This window comes from Falco cherrug, chromosome 5 (genome assembly GCF_023634085.1).
Source record: "Falco cherrug isolate bFalChe1 chromosome 5, bFalChe1.pri, whole genome shotgun sequence".
NCBI lineage: Eukaryota > Metazoa > Chordata > Aves > Falconiformes > Falconidae > Falco > Falco cherrug.
In genome coordinates, this window is record NC_073701.1 from 72,367,899 (window position 1) to 72,389,588 (window position 21,690).

Below are 21,690 nucleotides of genomic sequence, written 5' to 3' on the forward strand. Positions count from 1 at the left end.
AGCAGGACATAATATGGGGCCCCATCCCAGAGATGTGTCGTCACCCCCATCCACCCAAACGCAGCCCTGGGATGCTGGAGAACAGGGACCTGCATGAAGAGCTGTGCCTGCTCATGATAAGTGGCACAGGCAGGCAGCAGGCTGTCTAGTACCTGCATTCCTAAAAACCTCTTCAAAATGTAGTAGTGACATATAAGTCACAAAAATGACAGGAAAACTGGAGAAAACCTTCAAATGAAAGACCGGAGGAGTTTGGCCTCTCCCTAATTAAGGAAAGGAAGATTGAATGTTGACTTGATTACCGTGTATAAATACCTTCATGTGAAGACATACCAGATACTAAAGTGCTCTTTAATCTAGAAGATAAAGTATAACGACAGCTGGAAGCTGAAGCACACAAATTTAAATGAGATACGAATTTTAAACAGTGATGGTGATTAACCAAATAACGAAGGAAAGACAAGGAACTTCTGTTTCCTGAATCAAGATTGATGACTTTCTGGAAAACATGTTTAAGCTTTGCTTAGTGAACACACACACACAGAGGGGGTGAAGAGCATCCTGCGAGATACAGGAGGTCGGGTCAGATGGCACAATAGCTCCATCTGGTCTTAAATTCCAGGAACCCATGAATACTGAACAGCAGCTTTATGTCCTTCTTTCATCTTCAAAAAATTGCAAAGCAGGCAGCAATGAACTGGTTTTGCACAAGAATTGGGACTCCAGAAGTGAAGTGTCCAAGGCTGCCTCTGCTCCAACAGTCTATTTTTGCATCTCACAGTATCCACTCTGGTTTTGCCCTTGGTTCTGAACTGGATCCAAATGACTATTTGGGTCGGGTGGTTTTCCTTCCTCCCACTCTATACTTAACACAGTCTTTTCAGTACTCATAAGCCTGCTCCTGTAAGCCTCTACCCTTCTGTGAAATAACACCTGGGTTCAAACCATACCAGATCCAAAACTCTCACGGCATCTTTTCAAGCAGTACACTGCACTCTGTGATATAATATACTCTGGAAAGCTGAATCAACTTTAGAAGAGGACTTTGGAAGGAAAGATCCCTTAAAATGCTTGTAAGGTCTTGGGACAAAGACGAAAAGCACATGAAGCTGAGCTGTTTGGACATGCTCCAGGACAGACAGCGATTGTGCCTGCATGCTATCAGCTGTCTTTCCTATGAGCAGTTGTTATCAGGACACCCTGGCAGGTTCAGACAGAGTAGCTACACCAGCAAATTAAACTGTATAAATGCTCCTGGGTGCTGTTCAAATGGTTCTTGCCAGAGTTTGGCTGCACCAGCTTTCACCTTCCCAGTTCAGGCCTGGCAGAGGCCATTCCCAAGGGCAGTTGGGATGCAGCTGCGTTATCTGAGAGGGTAAGAGAGGTTAATGGTGTGAACGACACCGCTGACCTCGGTGCTGAAAAATGGTCCGGACACACTAAATTTCTGAGTACAGAAGTAGCCAGTGTTTCAGAAACAACCTGAAAAACCATCCAGCTGAACCAGAAACACAGAAAATTAATCATCAGCTTGGAGTCTGCTCATGGGTTGGAAATGTGCCCGTGATTCACACACAGAAATCCAACTCTGTAATAAATACTAATAACCTGCATTACTTTGAAACAGGAACAACAAAAGCAGTAACTCCTCTCTCAGAACAAGACTATGAGGCTTCACAGCAGGGGAAATGGGGAGAGGTCCTCCCTCACTGCCCCATCCGTAAGGAAAACATGCTGGAGGCTGATCCTCGCTTCAGCCAGGACCCTGCAGACAACCCCTGGCAGCCAGCACTCCAGCAACCAGACTTCTCTGGGGTAAATTTTGCATACATAGATGGAAGAAAAAATGGAAAGAAGAAAAAAACAATTGAGGCAAACAGAGTCCAAGATTTTATTTTCTTGACCCCCAAAATAATTCTTAAACCTTCTGACTACTTCATGAAGAGATCCTTGGACAGCAATTCATCTTTGCCCACCTTGTCAGTCCCAGAGACAGTCTCATTACTTCCCAGAATATTACTGAAAGATGCACAGCCTCACAGCTCTTTCATTTTATACTGTATTCCCAGGCTCTGTATCTTTCACACACACACACACACCCCCCATCTTCATCCAAGAGCTTTCTGTAACTTCATGCTCCCAAGATCCAAGCATCATAAGAAGACACATCCTGGTTTCAGCTGGGATGGAGTTAATTATCTTCTTAGGAGCTAATATGGTGCTGTGTTTTGGCTTTGATGTGAGACTGTTCAGTTCCTCAGGCCTGGCTAGCAAAAAGGCTGGAGGGGCACAAGGAACTGGGAGGGGACACAGCCAGGTCAGCTGCCCCGAACACAAACAAAGAGGTATCCCATACCATGGGACCTCATGCCTGGTATATAGACCTGGGGGGCTGGCTGGGGAGGGCTGGTTGTTGCTCAGGGACTGGCTGTGCATCGGTGGGCAGGTGGTGAGCAGTTGCATTGTGCACCACGTGTTCCATTCTTCTTTTCCCTCTGGATGTTATTATTTCCCTTCCCTTTTTCATTACAACTGTTATTGTCATCGTTGTTATTATTGTTCTTTCATTTTTATTCTACTTCAATTATTAAATTGCTCTTCTCTCAACCCTCAAGTTTTACATTCCTTTCCAACTCTCCTCCCCACCCCTCGGGGTGAGGGGGGAGTGAGCGAGTGGCTGCCTGGTACTTAATTACCAGCCGGGATTAAACCATGACAAAACACTACTGAGAAATCAAATTTACATCTCTCTGTTCCAAACCTTACATTTCAGACAATACATCATTTACTACACCTCCTCAAAAACAACCACTCCCCCAAATTCCCACTGTCTCCCCTAGACATTTTCTCCCCCAGTCCTGCTCTGTCATGACTCCTCTCCTCTGTGGAAAAGCCAGTCTTACCTCCAGTATCCGGATCATGAAAGTTGGGGTCCAGTCCCTTCTCCAGCAGTCTGCAGACCTTCTCCGCATTTAGCATCTGCACGTACTCCATGAACTTCTTCAGATTTGCCTGCAGCCATGACACCCCAGGAAAATACACAGTGTTAACACCCCAATATGAAGAAAGAAGCTACCAGAGGAATATCCCCATTCAAGGGACCCAGGGCAACTATTAAGAATAATGGGGCAGCACACACCAGAAGCTAGGGCACATGAGGGTCTGCTGCAAATCTACATGGAAGACAGACCTTACGTCCGTCTCCTCTGACTCAGACTGGGACTGCTGGATGACCCCATGGAAACCATCAGGGGCTGCCAGCCACCACCTTCTGACCTTGCTGCAAGTCCCCTGCTAAGGCACTTTCTGTTTGTACACACTGCGAGGGCAGGCACACACATTGCACGTGCTTGTGACACAGGCACATCAACAGACACATCACTTCATGCATTCGTCAACAATGCAGCATGGTGCTGGCTATGGAAGGTGCTGTGCCAGCGGAGCAGCAGCCCAGTGACGGTGAATTGTACTGCCCGGGGTTTCATCTGCATCTCACTGCAACGTCGTGTACATTCTGTTGTGTCACAAACTCATTTTAAGGGAGTATAGCACATCCGCCTGCTGAACTTAAAACCCTTTGGAGGAAAGATCCAGCTACTCAGACACCAACCATTATTGTATGGTGCAGTGGGTATGGCTGTCGCACTGTCTGCTGTGAAACTATGCTTTATTCTTGACGCAATGTTCTGTCTTTGGCCAAAAACTAAATCTTGTGTTTGAGGGGACTGAGTGCCCAAAAGACTCTCCTTTAAGTCCGCCTGGTTGGTTTGGGGTTGTTGCTTTCCTCCCTTTTTTCTCTTTTGGATAGCTAAACTTGATGAATACGTAATTTTATTAAATCTGTAGACTCTAGAAATTGCCACTCTGCCAGGCAGGCAGGCAGACACTTGGATGGACTACAGTGTGAAAACACCCATCTCGCACACATTTCCAGTCCAGATTTTCAGACCTTTGATTGCAGGTTGGCTGGGGTTTTTTGAGTTTATTTTAATCAAACCTTGCAGTAGCCAGCTTTAGGAGAGGCACTCTAGAAAGTGCCTGACATAGCACAAATACTGTGCAATTAGCTGAGAGAAGTCTTTGGGAAAAGCTCTAACCAACTGGTCAAGCTACAGACAACGGTCAGGGAGCTGCTCTTGCTCTTGTGAACCGCTGCACAGCTGGCTGAAGGTGTCCGAGCCAAGCAGATCTTTCAACTTGATATAGAAAAATTATATCTTTTATGAAGCAAAATGAACTCGAAAGTGCCTCACTTGAAATTTCATTTTGAAGACTTCCAGTTGGAAAACAGAAAAAAAAATAATCTGAAAATAATCTGAAAAACAGGATGCAGAAACATGCCTAATTCTTTTCAAAGGCTTCCTAAACAAAATTTTGTCACATATTATTTTGCATAACATTTTCATTTTATCAAAATTTAATTTTCTAGGGGGAAAAATTGTTAGTTTTAGAACCATTTCTACAGAAGAGCCTGCAAATCCTGATACTTGGGACCCACAAGTTCATCTGTGCTATTTCTCTGATATGCTGAGGAGACCATGGTAAGAAGTCAGACAGAAAATATCACCAAGATGAAACTTAACTTTCCAAGGATGAGACAAATTAATGCTGGGCTGTGAACCTGATTTAAACCAAATTCAGTCTCTGTGTGGTTAGTCTGCAGAACCAAGCCTAAAACAGTTGTTTCTAAAGTCAGCACCATGGAGCCATGCCATAAACAAGCCAGGTCACACATTTAAAATTACATAGCCATTTTAGCACACTACCCCCTGCATCATTACTCCATCTCAGCAGAGCTAATTAGCTCAGGCAAAACCCTATGGTAACGCAGCTCCACTGCACCCGTGCCAGTACTTGACCTGCTTGTCCTGGCTGTCTGCAGTGATATGCAGACACATGCAGAGATGCCAATGCCACAGGAATGCACAAGATAATGCTCAAAGCCACAGACACGCAATTCAGCTATAAAGTTCATTCCCCTTAGTGCCCCAGGGACAACAGTGCTGTAAGGCAAGAGCCAAGAAGAGCAGGGATTCACCAGGGACAGTGGCTGCCCCAGCTGATCCCTCGGTGCGGAGCACACTCCTGCTCCCCATCCCAACCACGCTGCCCATCGGCCGGGTGCTCCCTTGCATTCCTCTAGACGGCACCAGCCCAGGCAGGGCTGCTGGAACAGACACAACGAAACAGTGGGACAATGTACATGAAGGAGAAACCACTCAAGAGGGTAGGTAAACAAAGGCTGGGTCACCCCTGCTGGGAGATGCTGGAAATGTCTACGTGCAGTACAAGCAATTCCCACAGCACCAATGCTCTTATCACCAGCGCAGCAAGAGGGCGACTGGCATCAACTGCAGCAGGGCATAAGCACTGCCTTTTCAGGTGGTAATATATTCCCCCGACCCTTGCCGCTCAGTGTTACCTCCCCCCCTCAGCTCCCCTCTCGCCTCACAAGTAACTGAAAGCAAAATCCACCTCCTGCTTCAGTATCCCTTCAGCTACTGCAGAAGTACAGAAACACTGAAGGAAATCACAGCTGCCTGCCAGCAATAGCACAGACGGGACTTGACAACTCCAGCAACGCCTCCAGGATGCCATCCCAAAATGCCTCTTCCCAACCATCACCCAATTGCGCAGATTTAACCCTGTTCCTTCCACTCCCATTTGTCTGCACACCTCTTCTCCTCCCAGCAGCTGTTCCAGCAGCCAATGCTAACCTAACCCAAGAGATGATGCTCCATGCATGGCCCCACTAAACCCCTGTGGCCAAGACTGACACTGCCAGTCCTGCCAAGAACCATGCCAATGGCCACGGGACATGCAAAGGCATGAGCAGAGGAAGGGACCCCACCAGGACATGGCTCGTCCCCTTGATGCTGGCAGCCTCTGCCCATGCAAGTTTCTGCACCAGCAGCCTTCCTGGGGCCTCCAGGGACACAGAGGCACTTATGTGTGCTCCCTGCCAAGGCGAACACCGTGCCCCTGTGTATGCGATAGTGGCTCACAGCAATTTCACTTTTACGCTGCTACCAGACATATACCAGGCACCAAGGTGAAGTTCTGCTCCTGAGGTTCTGCCAGCAACTCTCATTTACAGCCCCAGAAAGGCATCCTACTCAGCCAGTGCCCAGCAGCGGTGTGCTTGTTTATATTTCTAGTTTTCTAGGTGCTCAGGAATTGACAACATTTTTTGACAGCAGGAAGTTGATGCACTATGTCAACTTTTAATGGCATTTTTTTACATTTAGGAAGGAAACTGAAGAGAAAGTGCATGAGCAAAAGAAGGATGCAGAGAGGCATCCTTGATTCTGGGATCTGCACTCTTCTGCTGTAGATGCTTGTCTATGGTCCTGTGCACCACTTAGTCATTGGAATTTCCCTTTTGGGGGGAAATCAATTACTGCCTTGAATTTCCAGATGAAGGACAAAGAATGTTCATCTATCCAAGGTCTTGGACCAAATCCACAGCAATGCTTCAAAAAGAATTTATAAAGTCCAGAGACTTAACCAGTTAATTTTTACATCGAAAAATATTCTCTTTCCATCAGTTTGTAGCTGTCTGTCTGCTCTGCAGTGTGTTGCAGATGTGCAGCTCGATGCCCACATTAAGAGGCTGCTGCAATTCACAAACTTAACACTATGGGGAGAGGGTAGGACACCGGTACAGTGATTTCTGATCCTCCCTGGCCCAGTTCTCTTCCTCCAGTTTGGTCCTAAACCTCAGGGAACAATGAAAATGCCAAAGAAAACTGAGATAATGAAAAAGGCCATTCACCAGAGGCATAATGTTACAGTGTTACAAGAATCCCATGCCCAGGATTTAGGTGACAGCCTTGCTCCACTTAAAAACAAATCTGAATTAAGGCATAACAAGGAAAGAGACCAAAAAAAGGGAAAAATAAAAAGAAGATTGCAACCTAGATGGTGTCTCTGATCAGGCTTACAGCCCAGCCTTACTAAGGGTTGTGTTTGTGCAGCAGAGGCAGTGAGCTGTGGTGGGAGACATGGCCAAGCAGCCAGGAGCGGGGTCACCATACACCTTACACTGCCTAAAGATGGTGGGTTTGGAACTGTGCATTTGGGTAACACGGCAGCAACTGGAGCGACCACAGCAACTTGACTGCAGGCACTGGGAGCAGCAACATGTACAAGCAGAGCGGCCCAAAGCCTGCCATTATCAGACAGTTCTTGGTTTCTTATTCTTTATCAACAGAGAAGTATATAATTAACTCAATTAAGCTGTTTTCCAGAATAAAGTTAGAGAAAAATAGATTGTTTCATTCAAGTTCAATACTGCTATGAACCAGAGAGAGAAAGACCGATGTTTCTATGCACAAATTCTGGGGAGGCAGTCTGCCTGGGGAGGGCAGTTTCCCAGATAGCCCTACAGTGCTACAGCAATAGCCAGATTTGGGAAATGGTAAAAGAAAAGGAAACCGCTAAATGAGACACCCTTGTCACTATATGCTTGAAACCATTGCATCAAGGTCCAGGGACTCTCTTCCTTGGAGGCCTTTCGCGCATCTTGCCTTTGCAGCCTAATAACCAGAGAACTGAAACCCCCTGTCAAGCCTCCCGCTTGCTCCCAGCACCTCCTGGGCATCCTTCAGGGTCCCTGGAGAGAAGCTGTGGCAGATCTGGGGAGCCTCTGTGGAGGACCCCCAGCCCTGCCAAGGTGCCTGCTGACAGGTGGGGTGCGCAGGCCCCCTCAGCATCCCATAAACATTTCCCCACAGACCCCAGCTGCTGTTTCAGCTGGTGTGGCCAAAGCGGCCCATTCCCAGCAAGCCAGTGCTGCCAGACTTGAGGCACCCAATGTCCAAACCATCATCAACGCATGACACAGGTCCAATCAAAAAGCTTAACCCAAACCAGACCACAGCCATGCAGTGTAGCCAAAGCCACATGGCAATCCCCACCTGTGGCATGGCCACCTCTGCCAGCCCCCTCCTCGCAGGGAGGGCACAGGGGCTCTCAGGGAGCTACTCCCTACCCAGGTGTGACCGTAGCCATCAAAACCACCCTGGGCGCTGCAGCATGCAGAGCAGTGCCAAAGCAACAATTTAATCCTAGCTTTAATGTTTTCCCTTAAGGAAGACTCAGCTACACTAAAAGTATCTCCCATCTTAAAAATGCACCTGTTTAACCTGAGTTTGCAGCACGACAGCTGATGAGGACATCTGTATTTACAAGCATTTATGAAAACGTATTGGTTAAATGGCCCTTCTGCCAATAGTCATGAATTCAAGTGTGCTTTTTTCATTCAGAATCAGAAGCAAAACACGCTTAGCTTTTGAAATCAACTCAAACACTATAAATATGTCACAGCCACATCCCTTGCTGGGCACATTATATCCACTTTTCACAATGAAGCAAATGCTGGTATTTACGTTCTTCCATGTCGGTTTTTCAGCTTATGCTGCATAGAAAAGCTTTCCTATCTGATTGTTTTCCATTTCAATTTAGCTAGAAACACAGAATATTTTCCTTATTATTTGGACTGATTCACTCAAAGCTGAAAGGAGATTTGAGAACTGAGAAAAGTAAGGAAGCTTGTTTTCCTCCCCCAATCTATGAATAAAACCCTGGTGGGAAAGGAATGAGATCTCATTATTCTAAGAACTTGAGGGATTTGGGGCCAGGTTTTCAAATGTATTAAGGTGACTAGACATGAAGAAAGAGAGCAAATGTCAGACTCCCACTGAAATCAAGGGGAGCTAAGCAGATGCCTAAACCGCTTAGGCAATTTTGAAATCTCACTAGATTCTTGCTTATTTTCTGGCACTTAAATACCTTTGAGAATTTGTGATGAGAGCCACTCACACAAACCAAATCTTCCTTTGTTTAAAAGATCAGTCAGCTTTAAATACAAAAGATATGTACTGATAAATTTACTTTCCATCTTCAGTGTCCAGTACATTCAAGCAACATTTATTTAAGTGATAAAGACGCAATTTAAATTGTTGTTTTGCTTTTTTTGAGTTTCAGCTTTTATTTTGTTTGAGTTTCAGCTTTCATCCAAATGCAGTTTGATAGAAATCAAAAGAATAAAAGAATAATCAGAAGCCAGTAAAGCATTTTGTTTCCTACATACAAAAATTAAAACCTAAATGCATTTATATAAAGGTATCTAACCGCTTAAACAAACACTCATAATGGATCTTCCCATGAGCGAAAGCACTGTATGTAGTCTGAAGATTATGTTGATTTGCAAATCGATATGTTTGAGTGGCTACAGTAACCAGAGCGAAGCAAGTTTTCTCCAGGGAGGAAAAAACCCCAAGCCTCAACAAAACCTCATGCAAATAGAATTAAAGCTCAGAGTAAGTTTCCACCTTGCTTTTTTAGGGGGTGTTTTAAGTCTCTCATTACCCAGGTGCCTTCGCACATGCAGTGGCTGGTGGCACAGCCTGGGCAGGGGCTGGACCAGGGATCTCCCGTCTCCTACCTGGAAACCCTTTGGGAAGCAATTCCTGTCTTTGGGATCTTCTTCCTTGTGGGTGAGGCTGCACTGCTCCCGAGAAGGAGGAGGATCCTCCTGAGAGACAGGAACCAAAGCACGGGTCTGCCCTTACCCTCTGGGCTACTGCCCAAACCGCGGCTCCAGTGCTTCAGCTCCATTCACGTAGTGTTACCCAAAACACCTGCCTCAGCAGATGACTCCTGAGCCAGTTTGAGGCACTTCTGCTCATTTACAAGAGCGAGAAGGAGGTTCACACCGAGAGAGAGCGCCTGGGGATGGGGTGCAGCTCCAGCCACCCAGCTGGCAGCCGCCATGCCGCAGTCCATTATCCTCCGCTAGCACCAAACCGCAAGAAAAACCAACACCCTCCAGAAAAGAAAAGCTCATTGAGAGGAAGCTGGTGCGAGGGAACAAGCTTCTCTCTCTTGAATCGAAATGAATGAAAATAAATTAGATATTCTTCTTGCAGAAAAATTATTCTGTCACTCGCTATTCACGGCGGGCTGGGTGCCGGGGGAAGCCAACCGCAGGCACCCGCCTCAGGCGCTCTGGGGAAGTGGGGAGACAGCGCAGCCCCTTCACACCAAACACATGCCGATGTTCCCAGCAATTTCCAGTGCCATGGAAAAGACTGATATTTTCTCAGGGTCCAGTTTGCTCCAAACAGCAGCTGGAGCCAAGACAAACCACCGGCCTGCCAGAGCGTGGCGGCTGCCACGGGGTCACCGGCCCTGGAAGAGGCCGGAGAAAACCGACCCCCTCCCTCGCCCCGGCTGCGTGAGGAGCCCTCGCACAGGCCATTAGGCAGCAGCAAACAGACACCTCATTGATTCCCACCGAAACGTCAAATAATCCATTTCATGACGCGCCACAACATCATCTAACCACCAGCTCAGGGTCTAACTGGCTGCAGCTCTGCACCAGCCTGGCGCAGGCCCAGGCCTGGAGAAGGCCGAGCCCCTGCCGAGCAGCCGGGACACCTGCTCTGCATGGGACACCGCCACGGTACACCGGCTTGGGCCAGGATAGAGTCAATTTTCTTCATGGTAGCTGGTGTGGGGCTGTGGCTTGGATTTGTGCTGGAAACACTGTGGATAACACAGGGGTGTTCTCGTCACCGCTGAGCAGCTCACACGGCGTCAGGGGCTTTTCTGCACCTCACCCCATCCCACCAGCCACCAGACCGGGGGGCACAGGGAGCTGGGGGGGGACACAGCCGGGACAGCTGGCCCCGACTGACACACGGGAGATTCCAGACCCTACGGTGTCATGCTCAGCATGTAAAGCTGCGGGAAGGAGGAGGAAAGCGGGATGTTTGGAGGGGTGGCACTTGTCTTCCCAAGTCCCCGTTACACGTGACAGAGCCCGGCTCTCCTGGGGATGGCTGAGCAGTTGATGAGGTCCGAAGTGTTTCTTGCTGTAGAGGGCGGCCCCGGGACGCAGATGGCACTGACAGCAGTGCAAAACAGCAAGACTCTATCCTGTTCTCTACCCTCAGGTCTTGAATCCTTATCCCAGCCTTGATCACTTTCAGGCACTATTAACGCAAAATCCTCCTCATTCCAGAGCAAGTGCAAGCCCTCCATCCCGAAGGTGGGTGCAAGCCCACCTAGCACCACACACTGCCTCCGCCAGCACACGCCACACCAGCACACACAGCCGCTCCCACATCCAGCTCCAGTGACCTGTCTCTTCCCCAGGTCCTTCACAGCCTGTGCCCAGCTCTCTTCTGCTGTCTCTCCCCAGCATCACTACGGCCATGGTGTTTGCTCCCCTCACCCTCACTCCAGCAAAGACATCCCCCACACCCTGCTGCTCCGCAGAACAGTGCCACCATCCCCACCCCCACCCCGCTACAACCACCCCTCTTGCACAAGAACCCCAACAGGAAAGGTGGTGACAGTCACAGTCACGCTGCCAACCTGCCACTGGTGCTGTCCACTAAGCTTACACTTTCTTGTTGCTTTGCTACCCTCAGTCTGCCTGCAGCCCCTGCCTGCACCTGCCCCAGCCCCACACCAGCACTGCATCCTTCTGTAAATGCAGTTTGCAGCACAAGAGGATCACTCCACACTAATGCCAGTCATCTACAATAGTAATGGCATATATAGTCCTAATAATTAGTTTAAGTGTGTTTTAAGAGTGTTGCTTCTTTCCCCTTCAAGATGGTAATATCCCAGGTCTCTTAGCAGCACAATGTCCTTTGTGGACATTTTGGTAAATGCCAAGAGTTTTCTGCACAGATTTTCATTTATAAACACAATGGGATTGCCCTTTTCTAACATGCATTTTTCTGTACTCCTGTTTCTAAATGTTCTACTGCGATTCAGTGGGAAAAGTATCTACAAGAAATGTCACTGCCTGCAGATCCCAAGAGGCACAAGGGACTGAGGCTGATTGACTGATTTACCAAGTCATTTCGTTATTTGCTAGCAATACAAGAAATCAGTTTCCCCACTTCTTATAACAAGTCCACTGGCACTCAAAAAAAGGTGTTATTTTTATTTTTCTTGTTTTCCTTTTGTAATGGCAGTTAAGTATCATGTTTTGAGGTCATTAAAATATTTAAGCAGTGTATTCTACCACTAGAAGTCAGACTCTCTAAACATTTTCTTACTTTGCTATCATTCAGATGAGACCATTAACCACAGGCCTAAAGATTCTGCACATACCGCAGCCTCTGGAGTGATCCCACCATCACGTTAGACCTAAAGCTAATCCTTTACAGCCTTTTAAATTACCACATCTCAGAAAAAAAAACAGTATTTCACTGCCAGAGCCATTAGGCATTGGTACAAATAACACGGAAGCCTCACGCCTCGAGCAACATATACATTCTGCACCACACCGCAGAGGCATTGCCTCCATGCACCTGCTTTCCCAGAAGAAAACACCAACCCCTAAATGCATAGGCAGAAGCAGGCACACACACACACACACACACACCCCAGCAGCCGACCTGACACGTAAGCCTGTACCAGCCTGCGGTGGTGGAGGAGCCAGCCGTTCCCCCAGTCGGCCCATAGACACCTCCTCACTGCATGTTCAATGCGGGGAATGAAGCCCCCACCCAGTCCTGCCCTGCTGCAGCCCACACAGCACCCCTCCACGGGGCTAGTGGCACGAGGACTGTCCCCCCACGGCCCCTCACCCAGCAGTGCCTGGCACAGCTGCAGCAGAGACGGCACAGCAGACAGAGCAGAAGCAGGCAGTACCGTGCTCTTCGCTCGCGGTCTGCGGTCCCCAGCAGCTTGCCAGTTTTCCCTCTGCTTAGCCAGCTGCCGTCCCAGAGAGGAGCCCATGTCCCTCTGCTCTCCGTCCCCCTCTCACCCTCAAGCCAGCTGCTGGGATGCTGCACACGCACGCTCCACTCTCATCCTCTCCCAGCAAAACAGCGTCGATCTGTGCCGGGCAGGCAAGTCACGCCGCCGGCGGCTCTCAGCACCAGCATCTCTCCAACGAGTGGCCAGCATGAGCCCGACTCCCGCTTGTGTCCCTCCTGGCACCACCCGCTGCGGCTGCCTCTGCTGCCTGCCTCGCACTGCACCCCTGGAGGAGCAGCCCTGGGGCAGGATGAGGGCTCCTCTTCTGCCCCACAAGCACCATGGCCCATGGTGCCCACAGGCTCTGCAAAAACACCAGCCAAAGGAAATGCCTCTGAGCATCCTCTTGATGGAGGCAAACGGGAGCAGAGATGCAGGATCTTGCTCAGGTGCCATGTTTTATCAGCAAGGGATGGTTTAAAAAATAAAGAAACAACATGAAGGAAATTTGGTTTTTAAGTAGAAATTAAAGCATAAAGACAATATTAAGTGAATATTTAATAAAGTGCATTTATGGCTACTACACACTTGCAGGGGAAGCCCTCAGATGCTGCTGCTCAGGTGTCCCTGTGGTAGGCGCTTCCAGCCCTCCTTTAAGCAGGCACGGTCTGTCACTGGCAAGGCTCAGGAGGACCATGATTCACACTTCCTGGCGCCAGGAAGATGTTGAGAGCTTTCCAGATTTGCTGCCTGGATATTCTTATGCCACCAGACAGAAGTCTCGTGGCTTTTATCTTTGTGAGTCAAACCTGAACCCTAACCGTGTTTTGTTTCTTGTTTCTGCAGCCCTGCAAACCAAAGACAGAGGACCTGCTTCCCACAAGCAGACGACAGAGGACTTGCTTCTTCCCATGAAGATTTTCACCTTTGGGGTGGGTCAAGTCCTTTGGGAGCTCATGATACACAGCAACAAGGAAGCTAGCCGGAAGCTCTGGGATCCTGGCCAGTCCCCACATTCTTCCTAAACAAGAACCCTCAAAGCATCTCTGCACGGCCTTTCCCAGCACGGTGCCCTCCACACACGGGCCAACCCCATGAGCCTGTCCATGCCACCACTCCCTGCTCCAGACCTTCCCCACAGACTCTCCCAGAAAATGAGTTTGATGGGTGCTGCAGGTGTCCTCATGCCACCCAGCAGTTTGAATGCTGCCCAGTGTGTTTGAGCCACTCAGCTGTGCAACAGCCACCACGCTGCCAGAGCCCACCTCATTCCTCCTGTCTCACAGTTAGCACACGCTGGCCTCTCAGGAACCATCAAAGTCCCCACAGGGCCACATGCCATCTCAAGGCACAATTATTAGTGGCATCAGAAATCTGATGGTTCCAGACCTCTCCACAATTACTGTTGTTAGTTTCCTGGGCAAGAAGAGACATCATGGGATCACTGTAGCTGTCCAGAGGAAGAGTGATGCAAGAGGGCATCTAGGAACATGTGCCCAAGGCCTGGTCACCATGAGCATCCCTGACCCAGCTGTGCCAACTCGGACATCCTGGGCCACAGAGTCCGGTGGGTTTGGTGTGGTGTATTTCCTCCCAGAAAACACCTATGGATGCAAAAGCAGCATTCCTGCCACACTCCCTGCACTCCAAACATGCAGACAGTCTGTTCAATGCCTGCACCGTTAATTTTGACACGTCTCGATCACTGCCCAGGACATGTAGGGGCTGCAGTAGACCAAGAGCACTTTCCACTTCATGTGTGGATCTTACCAGTGAAATCCTGACCCAGATGCATGGGTTAAAGCTAGAGGCAAAGCAACAAGCCCACGTGCAAGGCGGAGGCGTGCTGCAGCCTCTCGATGGGGGAAGGGAAGGCGTCCTCCTCAATGTGCACCATTGTGCTCTCTGTGCATTTAGTGACTCTTCCATGCCAGAGAATAAAGCTTCTCTTCAGCTGGCCCATCATGTGTTCCTCTGCCTCACCACCCCATGGAAAGCTGACCCCACACTCTCCCGCAGAGCCTAGGCCAATCACACACCTGCCTGCTAGCACACATAAGCTACCACACAAGTCTAGTCCTGTGTGGGCACCCTACCACAGCTTGATGGGGTCTTTCAGCTCACCCTCCACCTAAACCACCCCAGGCTTCAGCAAGTACCATCCATTTCTCATGAGTGCTTTGCAGCCTGGCAAGCAGGGAAGACTGAAAGATCCCAAAACCTGGTATCCCCTCTGTGATAGCTGAACATGCTATTAGGGCTTTGAGCTTGCCAGCTAGACTCCAGCCTTACCTTGGTATGGAGCTTGGCAAACTGCTTGTCATCCAGCAAAGTCTGGGTGTACACACGCCTTTTGTACCGGAACTGCAAGAGGGAAGAACATCAGATATGAGATGAACAAAACCCACTCAGCATCAAACCGCTCTCAAGCCACTCCACGTCAGCTTGCATGGAGACACTCAGTCTAGACCTGAAAACAAGAACAGATACAGAATACACTTTTCTCCTTGATAATTTGTTCTAATACCTCACTAAAGAAATTCTGACCAGTTTTTCATATGAATCTGTTGGCTTTAGCTTTCAGACAGCGTGGGCTTTGTTCTGCTTCTTCCCAGTTACTTAGGGATCTCTCTAACAACAGAACGGTTTTCCGCAGGACAGTTCCTACGCAGGTGGTCTAGAGCCAACTTCCCTGTAAGGAGGCTGAGTTCTACGTCTCTCACTGAGGGATCTTCTCTTCTGTTCTCAGATCATTTCTGCTGTTCTTTTCTGTGCCATGCCTCTTCCCAACGTCCTTTACAAGTACACTGACTGTCGCCCACACACTGCTCCAATACCAACTACCTCCGTCTCAACCACTCCTAAAACCAACTTGCTACTTGTCAGGGTACACACTGAGGATTGCAGGGTCATGCCATGCCAAAGCATCACACTGGGAATTGTTGTTTAGGTTTCTTGACCAAAAGCCTCACAAATTTTCTACAGAAACTTTGTTTTCCACAATGAGAGTCCTTCCTTTGCAAGCAGTCCCTGTGTGTTCATCGTTTGGCTGACTTAGCACATACTTTGATGGGACTCCCACTTACCAAATCACCTAGACAGCACAGTCAACATTGTTATGTTCTCTGCTAGACTTTGTGGAATAAGACTTTATCAGCGGTGATTTTATATCTACACGCAGATCCCTGGGGTAACCACATCGAGGTTGACATTGGTCCCTAAGAAACCCCACTAGAAATACATCTATGCCATGATGATCAGAGTGACAACTGGTTTTTGTCATTGATCAGTTAGCCAGTGACACTTGTCCTACGGATGTTTTATAGTGCTAATCCTGAACTTGAACATCATGTAGAACAAAATCAAGTACCCCCAAGTGGCTGCTACCTTTGTATAATTATCTCTATCAAGCAGAATTACAATTTTCTTAAAGAATGAAATTGGATTTGTTTGACTAGACCTTTTTTCAATGAATTAATTGTATTCTGAGATTTTGAATTGCTATGAACTTAATCCTCCATCAATATTTCATTATTTCAGCTGAAACTGACACCAAGTTATCTTTGGACTGCAGTTACTAAGCTCATCCCACTTACTTTTCAATAATTGGCAAAATTTTAGCACATAAACTTGTACTACTGGGCAGATGTTTTCTCACACAATTATTTTTTTTTTAACCATTCCAAGGTAAAAATTTGTCTTGCCCACTTATTTACAGACGTTAGTCTTTTGCAGATGATGCCAGTGTCAGGGATGCTCTGTGCACCCCTATGCAGTCATGCAAGCATCCTTCAGTGGCTCCTCTTCATGCCCAGCACCACATTAGAGGACCTGCAAAGAGGCTCCACTGACAGCCTCCGCCTCCGAACCCTGGGCAGCACTCTGGCCAAGCCGGGGCAGCACTGCTCTGCAGATGCTCTCCTCTGGCTTCCTGCCTGAACGTGCCAGCTCAGGTAGACTTGCCCACTTGCTGCTCTCCCAGCGCTCAACCTTGGGGAATGTCATGTAGGGCTCCCTGGTGCCCCATGCTACACAGGCAGGGGCCAGGGCAGTGAATGCATCAGTGAGGTAAGTCTGAGAGAGGGAAGCCAGGTTACACCAGCTCTGGTGCAAGAGCACCACATGCTGCCACCCAGGTGCAAGGAAAAACCTCGTCTGAGTAGTTAAGTTGTATGAAATGTAGTCAGCGGCTCAAAACTGAGCAGCAAAACTCCTGAAGAGGCAACTGAAGTGGGCAGCCAGCCCTAAGCCAGTCACATCCCAACAGTTTTGCTCCAACAGCTCGCCCGCAGACCAGGCTTGAGTGGGGAGGACTTACAGGCACAGAATTTCCAAATCTCATGCAAATTTACAAGGTGTGTGAACTGAATGTGTGATGATTGATAATGGTGAGAACACAGCGGTGTGTTTGGCACGCAGTCAAAATAACTGCCTTATTAAGAAGGACACGGTAAGCTTCTGACAGTAGATAACAACCAGTAAGATCATATGGGACACAGTCAATACCCCCAGACGCACATGGAGGTAACTGGATCTCAGCAGATGGGCCTGTAGACCCCACTGCATGTTGCTTGATCACCAACACACTGCATTGCAGCTACTATTTTATCCTGATAAAGGAATTGTGAGTACCTACAGCTCTCCCTGGCATAGAACAGAGCCAGCACCCCACCTCTCCAGGGAACTACTGCATGCACCTGCTTTGTAACGTAATTTTTCTGTCAATATGCACAAACCCCTCATTTATCCAATCACCTTCATATGCAGCCCTGAGAGCTAATTTATCTTTTGGGTTCAAGAAACCTCAGTGGTATCAGCATAGGATTTATGTCTTGTAAATAGATTCCGGCTTTTTGGTTTTCCAATAGGATTCTCCAGTGCTCAGCTGCCATTCTTATGAAGTTATGAAGAATTGAAATGACACACAACAAATATCCATGTCAAGTCTGCATTTAGATGTGTGTGCTAAGACATTAAGTGTGGACATTATGCTAAATTATACAAAAACAAAGCATCAAAGCCTGTATAAGGAAAATTAGGGAATTTACTACCTCATAGGTCTATTTGCAAGCATTCTTAATGTTGTTCCAAATGTTTTGTCTACGTTAAATGTTAGTTTGCTAAGAAATTGTGCTGCATTTTTTTTTCCAAATTAGTCAGGATTAATTACAATAACAGCATTCATGCTTGCGTTTGTAAGAGCTCGTGCAGCTTAAGCATGTAATGCTTTCTAAATAGACTTTGTGGGTAAAATATAGCACAAGATTCCTAAATTTAGAAGTCCACATGTAGGTAGCTAGAGTCTCATTCCAGTCAGTGGGGATGTCCACAGTGACAGTCAATGGAGCCCAAGAAATGTGGCAGGTCACCTTAGGATAAACACCTACATGCAATCACCTGAATCCCAGATCAAGGCAAAATATATAGTGAATGTAAATATAGAGCTAATTCAGTTAATTTCTGCTCTAGCTAATTTTCTGGAACAGAAAATAGTATAGATTATCCTCCGTGCTCAACACACAGATGAGGTCCATACAGGGACAGTCATTTGCTGTCAAAGCATACAGTTGTGTTCCAGTCTCTACAGTAACTGTAAATTAAACAAAATATCAGACTCAAGTCCTTCAGCCTCATATTCAAAGATCTTCCTACGATTTTCCCTCTGTACCTACAAGACTGGTTTTCCTTCTGTTACTGCAATTTCCCGTGACAGTTATGCACCACTAGAAAAAAAAGAAATTTTGATCAACAGGGTCAGAAAACAGGGAAGCTGTTTCACAGGGCTATGACAGATGTTATGGAGCTCTCAAGCAGACAGAGTCATGAGCAAGTAAAACTCAGAGGCATTTGCCTCAGCTTTCCCTCAATGAATTCTCCATGAGTAAACATACACCCACACAAATTTCTATGCTTTCACTCCTGGAAAGGAAATGGGGAAAAAAAGGGGAGGGGGGAGGGGGCATTAATAACTGTGGTGCCTACAGAGACTACAGTGGAAGGGATCATAGTAGTCCTGCATACTTATGTACACATATATATGTGTGTGCATGTGTATCTATATACATATACACATTTTAAAAAGAAAAAAAAAAAAAAAAAAAGAAAAAAAGAAGATGGCTACCTCCAAGTAGGGGACAGGAGTGTCTGGGTTCAGGGGATACTCCCTCAGCAGGCGCTCCTCATCCAAAAATTTCCCAGCCCTGCCATTGAAGGCTGGCTGGAAGAGCCCATAGTTCAGAACATCCTTCAGGCTGTGGTTCAAAGTGCAGAGGATGCGCTGTTTGGAAACCCACACGGGAACATCTGGATTCAACCGTAGACACTTCTGTGGAGAGACACAGAGGGCAATCAGAGCTGAGCATCACCAAGGTCCTGTACCCCCTAGCTGTACCCATGGACAATCACAGTAAGAACAAGGAGAAGGATAAAATGGGAAAGCCACAATTTCTTCCATTCAGCGAATTATGGGAAGGGGAAAGAAAAGACTTAGAGAAGGATGAAATGTAGCAGATATCCCCCTAATGCATAGTCTGAGGTTCAGGGCAGACTGGAACCCTTTATGTTATAACATCCTATAAATTATGAGAAGTATCATTGTATGGCCTAATAACAGCATAATAGCAAAATTTCACTAAAAAATCCCCAATAGGTTGTAGAGTTTATTGACTCCTCCACCACAGACTTCAGCGGTGTGCAAACAGCACCCCGTGAGCCCTGCCAGGAGCTGAAAGTATCCAGTAAGGTCTTTCCAGCAGAAGGAGGGAAGGAAAAGAGCTCTCTGCTTCCCCACATGGAAAGTAACACTTTCCCACCTCACCCTGCGACTACAGCGCCTCTCCCTCCCTCCTCAGGACACAAGTCATCATATATTTATAGCACATCATCTTCAGGCTGTATTTCCTACAGCTGCAGCCCCCACTGCTGCAGTCGCGGCTGGCTGTGGGGCTGGCAGAGCAGGCTGGCCATGGAACCCACCCTGGCCAGAGCCCACCGAGTCACCCAGCCTGGTGCTACAGCACCATCCCCATATCCCCTCTGCCGTGGCAGTGGGGCAGCAGGCTCTTCCGTGGGGCAGCAGGCTCTTCACAGCACCTGCTCTTGCAGGCAAAGAGCAGGAAGGCAAGAGGGTGCCGTGCTGGTGAAAACAGAGGACAGTCTTGCAACAGCCTGTCCCCGATGGCAGCCAGCACTTCCCCTCTCAGGTTCCTGGTTTTGCATTTTGGCCTTCAACTTTTCCTTGTTCCCATCACTTTGTTTTCCTCCTTGTTTGCTTCTCCTTCCCCTCCACACTTTCTGCAGGAGACGACAGCATTTAGTTTTGTTTCAGCACTTCATTTCAAAGCCACAGCCTGTCAGCCCTGTTTAATGCTCCTGATTTCTGTGCTGGAAGGCAAAGTGAACAACCACCCTCCCTGCCTCTGCAGTGCTCCCCCCGCAGCCACTGCTTCTCTAGGCTGAGTCCTGCTGCACTTATCACACAGAGGCACTCCACACTTCTGCCCACCCCTGTTATTGCCCTAAGACAACATCATCACCCTTGTCATGGGAGACTGGAGGTGCACGCTACATCCAAGGTACTGGTGCCGCACGGATACACAGAGCAGCATAAGCACGTTTTGTCCATGAAGGTGTTGAGTTGGGGCCTGAACACAGACATCGATTTGGATTTCCAAACAGACTGCCAGACCTGATCCCCACCTTCTCCAGGTGCTCAGCAGCACTTCCAGCAGCTGCCACAAAACCACCAAAAGGTGCCAGAGCTCCTGCCACCGCTGCACCGCATCCCCATGGGACCAAGCGGACACTCTACTCCACACACCAGAAGTAACTGCACATCCTCACCCCTTCAGCCCCACTTCCAGCTTCAAAATTTAACCACAGGGCCTGTTTGGGTCCCTTGTCCCTTTAACAGCATTTTTTTGGTTTTGTGAATTAAACAGGCACTCTTTTGAAAAAATAAAACAGCTTTGCCCAGAGAGAAGCAAATGACCCTGCCAGGACACAGGGCGGGAGCCAGCAGAGCACCAGCGCTGCCCTGCACGCTGCCCGCCTGCACACCCCCACCTGGAAAAGCCACGGTGCGAGACAGAAAGCCACCAAGCTGATGTTACAGCTCTTTTTTCTCAGGCATAGATAGCTTGCACTTGGCAGCGTGCATTTGTACTGCAAACAGAGGTCAGCATTATCTATTACATCGCTGACCGTATTAGCGAGTCAGCATGCTTATCAACTATGGCTTGTCCTACCACAGGTACCGAGGAAGAGGTGGCTGGTTGCTGGTGTGAGAAATCAGGAATTCAAAACCTTTGAGAAACGCCAGCTCTGGTCTCTTTCAGTCTTCAAAGAGAAACAGAATATGCATCATCCTTTCAGGGGCCCATAAATAAAAAATAAACATTGTCTATACCTTTCTACATGCTTATTTAGCCTCTAGGACTCATCCTCACTGTCAAATTATGTTGTTCAGTATTAAAATATGTAGCTAATGGAAAAAAAACCACTGACAGGCATGCACATGTGCACAAGCACTGGTTAAAAGAAGATCCCAGCATAAAACCCGCTGAATTTTATACCAAACTTTTTACTGCAGAGACATACTCTGGGGAGCATTAACATTTGATATTTAAGAGCGAAAAGTACTTCCACCCTGCAGTGTGTCTCTTTCTGTCTTTAACCTGTGTCAGAAATCAGGAAGAAAATGCTTGCTTCAGCTGTGAGGTCAAAACGCTGCACAGACCTTTGTGGGCATAATCCAGCTACTTAAGTGTCTCTTATGGCTCTGTTTCTCCAAACATCACCACATGTATTAATGACTTTCTTATAGCAGAGATCCTGCAAATAAACTTGCTTATTCACACTCCATGATGCAGCGCAGCTGCTCTGGGAGCAATCCAGAAATGCGAGGCTGATCCCACAAACCCCTGCCAGAAGGGCTGCAAGGGCTGTATCTCTGTGCATCCTTAG

The 21,690-nt window shown here is 47.9% G+C and overlaps 1 protein-coding gene across 10 annotated transcripts in view; it reads right to left on the reverse strand.

Annotated features, from left to right (window-relative positions):
• The window catches only part of SHANK3 (SH3 and multiple ankyrin repeat domains 3), a 369,257-nt gene that overhangs the window by 290,645 nt on the left and 56,922 nt on the right, over positions 1–21,690 (reverse strand). For all 10 annotated transcript variants that reach the window (XR_008732337.1, XM_055710964.1, XM_055710961.1 and 7 more), the window contains 3 exons: positions 18,848–19,051; positions 15,019–15,090; positions 2,904–3,012 (listed from right to left, as the gene is read on the reverse strand). Coding sequence is in view for 9 of the 10 variants with exons in the window: in XM_055710964.1 (XP_055566939.1) it covers positions 2,904–3,012; positions 15,019–15,090; positions 18,848–19,051 (385 nt within the window). In the remaining variant the exon portion in view is untranslated. The remainder of the gene's footprint in view (positions 1–2,903; positions 3,013–15,018; positions 15,091–18,847; positions 19,052–21,690) is intronic.